Below are 9,813 nucleotides of genomic sequence, written 5' to 3' on the forward strand. Positions count from 1 at the left end.
CACACACACACACCAACTCGCACCAACCATATATACGTATACATTACATACACTAATAACAACGTAACTATTTCAGGTTCTGCAAAAGACGTCTTCCGCTCATTCCACCTTGTCTAGTGGAAAGTCGATTTCCAGCAGTAAACTGTCGTCGTCCCCCCTGAAGACGGCATCACTGCCGGCCAAATCGTCGCCCTTGAAAATGATTCAGCAAGGTTCGCTGACACCACTGCAGGAGGCACAGAACTCTATCACCCTTCAAGTATCGACGAATCTTAGTCCAGTAAGCCCCAGTCACGAACAGCGAACCGTTCAGAATAGCGTAACACTGGCCTCCAATTCCACCAGTACGACCACCATATCCGGTTCGCCAGGGACCAAGATCTACGTGCATCAGAACAATTCGCCAATGAGATCGGTCATCACTTTCGAGAATGGCACCGTTAAAACCAAAGCTGATAAGGAGACTGTTGGCTGCCAGGAGAAACAGGAACGAGAACTGGTCAGTGAGAAAGCTTTCAAGACAATGCTGGCGGAAGAGGAGAAGCTCTTCAAGAGCAAACTGGAGGACGAGAAGCTTAATAAACCGTGCAAGCTCGAGAGGCCGTCCTCGTTGTACGCGAGCAAAGATCAGAAACCGATGGTTCAGTGCGAGTCTGACAAGGAGAACAAGCCCAAGATGGAGGAGGACGCACCGAACAAACTGAAATTGACCAATCGGCTCAACAACAGTCAGGCTCATTTGATGGAGGCCACGGTGAATAACGTGGAGAAGAACGCATTGGCCCAGGAACATCCGGTTACTTCGCTGACCAGCTCGAAGAACACGAATGACGCTATGAACAACTCGCGCAAGCTCAGTTTGTCCTTGTCGAAGGACGCGCTCAGCTACAGAAACCTGCTGCGCCCTGGTTCGAAGAACAACATCGCTTCGAATCCCCCCTCGCCGACAAAATCCTTCGATAACTTCGGCGGATCCTTCAACAACGTCTACATCGAAAATCTGGAGACCACCAAGCAAAGAGCGCCTCAAGGATCCGAACCGAATCTCGAGAAGACTGTCAGTCGTGGGGATCTATACTCTTACCCAAGCCTGAGCGATATGCAGCTTCAGTTTACGAGTTTGGCAGCTCAAAAAATTTTGAAGGGATGCCCCATCAATAGCGTGGATACTCTGGTTGAAGTCAACATGGCCGCTGCGGAAAAACCGAACAACTGTGACGTAACCGTCCACACAGATTTCGGCCTTGTTTGAACGTGCGACAGACCCCCGATGATTCTGTCCAATTAGATGACGCTTTTACCAAGTGCCCTGTACTTTGCGCGCGATCGGTTAGCTACACGCATGCTTAAATTCTAACCATTCGTTTGTATAGAGAATATAGTATATACATGTACATTTGATTATTCAAAAATGCTGCTACATGCGTTTTTAATTAACATGCTTGTAGCTGAATATTGCAAGTTTTTATGAAAACGTATTCTTTTCGTTGAGGAAAGTATATCGTTTGAACCATCTTTTTAGAGAACTATAACGTAACTATAGTGGGATAAATGCGTTTCACACTAGCCAAACCATACTCCCCTTAATCACTGTAGTGCCTGCCTGCACTACATCCGAGAGGAAACGTGAGATAATTAACACATTTTTCTTTCTCGTGTCTTCGCGTCGAAACGCTATATACGTACCTACGCATCAATTTTGGCACTTTAATCTTTGGTCCTGTGACCATACGCTATATTATAAATCACACATTATACACCGTGCCTTAACCAATGTGGCCAACGCTTTATCGAGCGAATTCGCGTTTTCTTTCAGATTTTATAACTCACCTGCGTCAAAGCAAACAATTTATCGTTGAAAGTTAACAATTTTGCTTTCAATATTTAATTTCGTACAGCGTTTACCTTCAACGAATCATTCGACTTTTTCCTCCTTTATTCAAAATCACTCGTCAATTTGATTAATGTTGTGCATACCAACGCAATTTTGCGCTGCAATAGTATGATATGTGTTTTCTCTCGGCTTCAATACTATATATATTATAGTGCAATCATAAATCTAAGTGCCAAACCATTTTAGCTATAAAATCAAGCAAACTTAAATCATTTGTGAACAGTAATCGATCCATAATGATGATAATAATAACATTAACAATTACAATAATATAATAATAATAATAATAAGAGTAAAAATTATAATAAGAGGATTTTAATAATAGAATATAAGTTTAAAATAATAACGTTATAGTTAAATTACTCCTGTCAGCAATGAGAATGATCTGAAATTGAAATACAAATCATTTGTACATTACATACCCCCCTATATAATAAATAAATGCTATACTGCAATGGTTGTACCGCTAGGCCTTTTCTGCTCTGTATCTAGTATATTTTCTTTACGAAAGGAAATAAAATTATATAAAATAAAATTCATACTAAATTAGAGACAGATTCTAACCAGCAATATGTTTTTTATAAACATTATAAAACTATTCTTTACTTAAACTATTTTTTAGAATAATACCACATAATAAAATATAGTATAAACATTCGTGGTCTGTGTGCCAGTTAAAACGATTCAGAGTATAGATGAAAGAAGATACGTATCTATATAACTATCAGAGTTATCCAAATTATGAATATAACTATTTCTGTACAGAACGTATTAGGATAGTAAGGGGTTGTTTTATGAATTACTCGGAATCTTTGGACGAAGAATACATCACGAGTTCCCCGGATATTCTTTCCAGCTAGTGAATTTATTTCTGAAACCATGAAGACTGGACAAGGTGAGGAGGTTCAACTTCATACAGAAGTTACTAGATAATTAGTGCCTGAAACCGAGGCCCGTACCATTAGACGGAGCTAAGCTCGAATTTCAGCTTACCACTTACCTAAGGCGAAGATCGAGCTAAGCATTGTATTAAAGATTAAAGTAAAACAATTGATCTGAGATAAGTCCTTACATACATATATGTATATATATATATATATATATATATATATGTACCTGCCGTCGAGACACTATCGTGTCTCTTGATGATGGTGTATTGTAAAATCAAATGAAACACATTTTTATTCATTTTTACGTACATAAACTTTATTTTTATTTATTTATTTTTTGGACGATAGGACAAATTGAGCTTTCTAATATCACTGTATAACAATTGGCAGCATGGCTCCAAAAAGGAAAGCTGTTGTGAACAATTTTGAACACACATTGGTCAGTTATTCTTAACAGCTAATTCTCTGTTAAATCTTGTAATGAAACAAATCTTAAGTTGCATAAAATGATATTGAATATTAGAGCTCATATTTCATAAAATTAAACAACAAATACTTTTATCATTTAAAAAGCCGGACATATGTCACATATAGAATATCGCGGTAACTATGTATTCTAAATTGGTTATTCAATATAAATGCACAAGTACATATTTCATAATAAATACTTATATATATATATACACACACACATATAAAAACATTTTACCAATTCTTTCAAAGTTTTGATTTCATTCATCTATCTGAATATTATTTAATACCAAAGTTTGGTTATAAATTATTATTTATCTAAATATACAAACTATAGTATCAAGCAATGAATTTATTCCGAAGACGATGTTCTTTCAGACAAGGCATTGAACAAAATCGATTAGCATTATATTCAAAAGGCACTTGGCCAGTCATATCAACAGCACACTGAAAACAGCGTGACATTAAATTACCACCTTGTTTCAAAATACGTTGCTCAGCGGCCATTGCTCTCTAAAATGAAATAATCGTAAATCATTTCCTGCTTCACATACTTATTGCATTTTCACATTAAATCATTTACCTTCTCTCTATCACTAAGATTAAGAAATCGTTGCTTTGCCTCCTCCTCTTGTTTTTTTGTCTCAAACTCTTTCTTCCTAATTTTATCCTTTTCTCGCTTATGCTTTTTCAATTGTTTTTTCTTCTCTAAATATTTCTGTTCTAATTCTTCAGTTATTGGACCTGGTATCTGAGACTACAGAAATACAATTTTAATGTCAAATTTATCAGTGTTACCCTATGAGAAACAATATTGCTTACCTTAGAATAATTAAATTTATCAGGATTGATGCCCATAAATTTTCGAAAAATGTTCCTAGTTTCCTTATCAGTTGCCGCTACATACGGTGTTTGAGATTTTTTATTTTTATTGCATGGATTTGATCCAGCCTCCAATAAAAGCCTACTTATCAGATATATCAATTAAAATATAAATTAAATTGACTATCTTATTAAGAATACTCACCAAACCAATTTTAAATGTCCTCCTTCAGCAGCTAAATGTAACATGGTATTGCCTTCCTCATTACTATCATTTACTAATTTTATTATACTATTCATAGAAACCAAATTACTAGTTACAACATCCCCATCTCCTTTATTCACCTCTTCTTCTGCTTCTTCACATTTCTTCACTTCATCTTTCAATTCATTAATCACCGACGACAATAGATCATTATCACCCAACTTACATGCATCCCACAATTTAACTTTTGCATTCAATATGATTTCAATCTCTGGGTCTCCTATGGATTGTCTTTTGACTTTCCTTTTCTGTCGTCGGGTTTTCTTATTTTTCATGTATCTTGGGGCTGTGTCCTGAAAAGCAAGCAAATGCTCATTGAAATCTATCTCTAAATTTTGTTCAGAAAGAGGGAACTCCACTTCAATATTTAATGAATTCCTTGAATCAAACTCCGACTCTGAAGATGACTGAGCCAATCTTGCAACAATTTCTAAAAAGAGTAAATATTAAAATATATTAATATTAGTTACACTTATTATACAATCATTATATCATAATTACACACCAGGTAAAGGGCGACTTGGACTCTTTCTAGGTTTGGCCCGATCAATGTGCATTTTAATACTCTTATGTTGCCGTTCAGGAGAGCTCTGAACATTTGGCCTAAATTTTTCATTATCTTCACAAGTTTCTCTACCATCAATATCTATTACACTTTCTGTGCCAGAATTTTCTATCACATCGAGCTTCGAAGTTTTTTTTCTTAAAGGTTGACGCGGAGAAATAGGAAAGCTATCAGTAAAATCAGAGGCTGAGCCTAAAATATTTGGAAACATTAACTACCCAATAAAGAGTTTTAATAAATTATATGATAATATCTTTAACTATACCATAAATCTCCATGGTGGTCAATATGTCATATACGCGCTTAACCTCGCTAAATGTCGCTCTACGAGTAGGAAACGGCAGTGGTCGTAGCCTGGAATCACTTTTATCTAAGGGTGAATTTTTACCTCCAAATAATACAGAACGATTATGTGGCCCAACTGCTCTGTACAAAATTAGAGATGAGTTATTGATAAGCACTGACCACGACTCCAAGATTTCCTGCACATGCTAAAAAAATGATGAATAATATTAGTAGCTATGATTACACATACTTTTCATTACTTTAAGCTGTCTTTTGCACACACCTGTGTAAATGCCATTTCATTAAACCGTCTCAAACTGGCACCAGCACTCTTAGGGTAACTACCAGATGTTCGATTATCACGAGTACTCTGAGCTCCACCCTGCTTTGCACGCACAGTATATGAATGAAAAGTTTTATGTACCACTGGCTCACCGTCTATAATTACAGATAAAAGCAAGAGTAAAAATATTTCTTTCTTACAATTTATATTTAACTGGTACAAATTAGTACCTTGGAATACAGCTGCTGCAAAATGGCCACCCCCAACCATAATAACTGTCCATGTTGTCTTCTTACCACTATCCAAGGCCTGTGCTATCATCTCATTGTCAACTTCAGGAATTTCCTAAAATTTAAGTGCATCTCTCCTGATCTTGAAAGTATGAAAATGCCAAGTGACTCTAATAAAGTAGATCAAATTACAGGATCATAATCTCCTATATTATCACTACTGCTCATAATAGGTATTATATAGGGTCTGTATATTAAAAGACCCTACAGCATTGAAGCAAGTAGCCATAAACCTCTGTAACTTTTATAATCATGAAAATTTTTGTATAAATCTCTTCTAAATGCTAATAGTAAGGCTTGTTCAAAAAGATTTAGGCAAAATTTTAATATCTCTTATAGTTACAAAGATACATGTCCTATTGCATCTATGCTCTAGGTAGTTTCAACTGTCATACCCTGTACAGGTTTAGGAAAAATATTCTACTAGGTAACAGACCTTTTTGCTGTGAAGTAAGCACCTGTATATACTGAATATATTGCCATCATCATTTTCAAAAAATACTTTAGAATGTCGACTAGCAACAGCTAATAAAGCCTGTATCTTTTTGCTTTTTATTATTTCTTCATTGCATTCTGTATCAGAGCTATCGGAATCTAGGCTTTTTCCTCTTTTTTCTTGTTTCTTAATTTTATTAGGTGCATAATTGTTTTTACTTTTTCCTTCATTACTTTTCGAATGACAACTGGGAGAGCCCCCTGTCTCAGAAGTTCCAGTTTCATCCTCGTTTTCAGATTCTATATCACTTCCCGATAAACTTGAAACATCACCTTTGAGAGAAGAAAAAGAGAAGAATAGAAAAAAGTAACAACTCTACTGATAAGAACTGCGTAATTTTAAGCGGAGTTACTAAATGAATACCTGTATCAGCTAAAAGACTAAACCCATCCTCACTTATAGATTTTAGACCGTTTAAGCGTTGCTTTAAATTATAACGGTGCCAATCTAATTTATAATGGAGCCTTTGTTGAGCTTTATCCTCAAAGCTGGTGTTACAAAATGAACAACTAAGAGAATCAGAAACTACCAAATCTTCTAGCTGCGTTAGTATTTTCTCCGTATCTAAAACTACAAAAATGAACTATGTAACTCTATTATATTTAATTATTGACTATGATAATTTATTAAATAATAGTCAATCTTCATAATTGGAGGAATAAACATGTGTGCAACGCTTACCAGACGGCTGTTGCGATTGCATACATTGTGCAACTTTAATGCCTTTGGTTATCCTATTAAAGTCTTCTTGATTATAAATTTTAACAATTTTATTATTCATTGTTTAATATAACTTGTGGTATTAACCAACGTGGAAACAGAAATTAATCTTAAAAACTGTAAATTGGTTAGGCGAAATTTCCTGTACTTTTCCGCGTCGTGTTCTACGTCAAAAGCAAAATCCCTATATGAGAGAAGCTATTGTGTGGTGCAAACATTGAGCCTAGTTAGCTTTTTAAATCCGACTTAAATTACACATCATAATGATACTTCTATCTTTTGTCTATCCAATTATACATTCTATGCAATTAATACAGTAATTGCTGTATACCATATTTATAAGTATAGATTAATACAAATATTTTTTTTTATAGATATGTATATCTTTATTAAAAACAGCTTTTTAATACAGGAACATAAAGCAACTTGTTGACTGTGATACAAGATATAGCTTATACAAACAGAATATAAATATTTTGTACTAAACAAAAACTGTTAATTATTTTTTGTATATTCATTCATTATTATTAAATATATATATATATATATATATAGGGCCTGTCAGTTATGTGACTCAGTGCATAGATGCATAAAGACATGTATCTCCGTAACTATAAGTGATACCAAAATTTTTCATAACATCTTTTCAAAGTCTTAATACTTGAATTCGTAAATATCTAATGGAAAATTTTTTTAATTATAATAGTTGAGAAGATATATATCTAGTTGAATTTATACTCTGGAGTATCTTAAGGGCAAAGTCTACATATCATAAATATTTTGTAATACTAAAGAAATGTTTATTGTACTTAACATTATGCACGTGTATAATATATAAATATATAAATATATATATATATATATATATATATATATAGAAGTATGTACAGGGTAAGGCATTTAACAAGCCCCATAGCATAGAAGCGTAGACATAAGAAAATATTTCTCTTGTTAAATATTAAATATATCACCTTTTTGCATAGGACTTTCTTGGAGCTACTCTCTAATTGCATTAAAAGATGGGCTTTATGCAAAGAACAGATGCCTTTTAGATTTCACAGATAACTGAAACTTTACATTCTAAATCTGGAGCATATTAAATATCTCATCCAATATAAAATATTAGTCTTTGCCAGGTAGTTCAATAAACTTCTTAACCAACGAATAACTTTCAATTGACAAGCATTAAAATGCAATATCCATAGCAGCGACAAAAAAATGTATCATTATTTGTAAAGTCATAATTTCATAATACGATTTTTTTGTAAACAAATAAATAAATATTACAAAGATAAATAAAATAACATAGAATTTTACATAACTGAAAGGTACGTATAAATGGAAGTTAATATACCTATTAATATTACAGCAATATAATTTGACTGAATTCTGGAAGTTTCAGGCTTCCTAAAAAGAAAAAATAAAAATCTTATTATTTTAATCATTATCAAATTTATATTTAGAAGCTACTTAAATATACAATAACCAAACATACATCCTCTTAGATGGGCTGAATGGAAAAGGTGGATTCACACCAGGAATACTACTGTCCTTGTAAATAATATAACAGGAGAAGACCATCATTGCAAACCCAGTCATTAACACTTTCATTATCCAGGTATATTTTTGCAGCATAGGAAGTTGTACCATGGGTATTATTTCTTCATATAATTTTTTAAACTCAGAAAATAACTGAAGTATATTATTTGGTGACCAAGTAAAAATATTACCTAGAAAAATATGGAAAGATTTATAATCTATTATGACTGTACAATAATAAGAAAAAATCATTCATCAGTAATATGATAATACTAAAGAACTATTAAACATATTTTATGAAATAGTTGAAATATAATGAAGACAACTCACCATAATAAGCAAATAGCTTTACTACAATAATAGATGTAGCAATAGTAAACAACGAAAGCGTAAATGTCCACTCATTTATCTCCAGCTTCTTCCAAAATATAGCCGGCAATGATGTCTTAGAATTTTTAACTGGTTTATTCACACTGTTTACAATAAAATAAGTTTTGTTGGCCGTCATATTTATATTGATCATTTAAAGAAATCTTATTTACGGTCGACCCAAGTTCCGACCTTCCTATACTCAAAATGGACAAAATTGAACTTTGAAATTGCGATATATTTGGGGGTTTCCTCTTTCTGCAGCTTTCCTCTACACACCTACTACCCTACTACTGCCTACTACTAGTCTGCTATTTAGTATACACCAGTATACACTAATCACTACTACTCTACAGCACTCTACAGTAAACCATTAAAAAAAACTCACATTATGCAAGTGTACTATTAGCATGTGATAATTTTAGTGGATTTGTATAAGTGTAGGTCCAGTCAGTGTAAAGTAGAAAAGGTATAGGACGTGCCTAAAAATAAAAGTGAATAACTAATACGTCATCGGTAGTTTTGCGCATGCCCAACCCCCAAGTCTCACAGGAGAGGTGAGAGTGGTGAAAGAGAACTGAAAAAAGATATCCTACTGAGTGAGTGCGAGCGAGACTGAGCACTGAGCTGATCTGATGATGATAGTGATGATACTACCAGGTGTCCGACCGAGCCGACCGAGGAGGTCTCACTCAGCCCACTCAGGTCACAGGACTCACAGAGTCATAGCCCACACACACACAGGTGCAATGTATACATGCATGCAGCCACAGTCGTGACTTCGTGAGTCGTGCCGTGTTCCAGAATTCATTGTTAATACCGCCAGTTGCGTCAGTTATATGTATATATAGAGACCGTGCACACTAGCACAATGACAGTGAGATAAGAATGTATATTGGTGTATATAGTATATGCATACTATCA

General features: G+C 34.1%; 3 protein-coding genes across 5 annotated transcripts in view; 1 reads left to right on the plus strand and 2 right to left on the minus strand.

Moving 5' to 3' along the window:
• Positions 1-2,440, plus strand: part of knockout (Stork-head domain-containing protein knockout) — a 106,945-nt gene extending 104,505 nt beyond the window's left edge. For both annotated transcript variants that reach the window (XM_066728622.1, XM_066728621.1), the window contains one exon: positions 77-2,440. In XM_066728622.1, coding sequence (XP_066584719.1) covers positions 77-1,252 — 1,176 coding nt within the window. In that variant the 3' untranslated portion in view covers positions 1,253-2,440. The remainder of the gene's footprint in view (positions 1-76) is intronic.
• A 639-nt stretch (positions 2,441-3,079) lies between these two features.
• Positions 3,080-7,238, minus strand: LOC136774731 (tRNA endonuclease ANKZF1-like). Of its 2 annotated transcripts, XM_066729174.1 has the most exons (12): positions 6,943-7,238; positions 6,625-6,831; positions 6,202-6,533; positions 5,706-5,820; positions 5,476-5,630; positions 5,173-5,398; positions 4,848-5,099; positions 4,702-4,772; positions 4,283-4,635; positions 4,078-4,219; positions 3,839-4,012; positions 3,080-3,768 (listed from the first exon to the last, which is right to left on the minus strand). In XM_066729174.1, the coding sequence occupies exons 1-12, from the start codon at positions 7,040-7,042 to the stop codon at positions 3,595-3,597; spliced, it is 2,301 nt and encodes a 766-aa protein (XP_066585271.1). In that variant the 5' UTR covers positions 7,043-7,238; the 3' UTR covers positions 3,080-3,594. The 2 variants fall into 2 exon arrangements, with proteins under 2 accessions (XP_066585271.1, XP_066585270.1); XM_066729173.1 differs by having other exon boundaries at positions 4,283-4,772.
• A 136-nt stretch (positions 7,239-7,374) lies between these two features.
• Positions 7,375-9,615, minus strand: LOC136774732 (uncharacterized). Its single transcript, XM_066729175.1, has 5 exons — positions 9,486-9,615; positions 8,851-9,371; positions 8,477-8,711; positions 8,336-8,388; positions 7,375-8,149 (listed from the first exon to the last, which is right to left on the minus strand). Exons 2-5 carry the CDS (start codon positions 9,041-9,043, stop codon positions 8,055-8,057), a joined length of 576 nt encoding a protein of 191 aa, XP_066585272.1. The 5' UTR covers positions 9,044-9,371; positions 9,486-9,615; the 3' UTR covers positions 7,375-8,054.
• Positions 9,616-9,813: the final 198 nt, after the last annotated feature.

This window comes from Prorops nasuta, unplaced genomic scaffold (assembly GCF_024137725.1).
Source record: "Prorops nasuta isolate Cenicafe-Biocafe unplaced genomic scaffold, Cenicafe_Pnas_1.2 PNAS00006, whole genome shotgun sequence".
Lineage (NCBI taxonomy): Eukaryota > Metazoa > Arthropoda > Insecta > Hymenoptera > Bethylidae > Prorops > Prorops nasuta.

Bases quoted from the DNA above. Each gene is read 5' to 3' on its own strand.
- LOC136774731 (XM_066729173.1), bottom strand. From the start codon at position 7,042: ATGAATAATAAAATTGTTAAAATTTATAATCAAGAAGACTTTAATAGG. The intron at 5,631-5,705 runs GTACTAATTTGT...CTGTAATTATAG, and splicing joins TGCAGCAGCTGTATTCCAAG to ACGGTGAGCCAGTGGTACAT. The intron at 5,399-5,475 runs GTGTGTGCAAAA...TCATTTTTTTAG, and splicing joins ATGAAATGGCATTTACACAG to CATGTGCAGGAAATCTTGGA.
- LOC136774732 (XM_066729175.1), bottom strand. From the start codon at position 9,043: ATGATCAATATAAATATGACGGCCAACAAAACTTATTTTATTGTAAAC. The intron at 8,712-8,850 runs GTGAGTTGTCTT...ATATTTTTCTAG, and splicing joins AAAGCTATTTGCTTATTATG to GTAATATTTTTACTTGGTCA. The intron at 8,389-8,476 runs GTATGTTTGGTT...TTTTCTTTTTAG, and splicing joins TTCAGCCCATCTAAGAGGAT to GAAGCCTGAAACTTCCAGAA.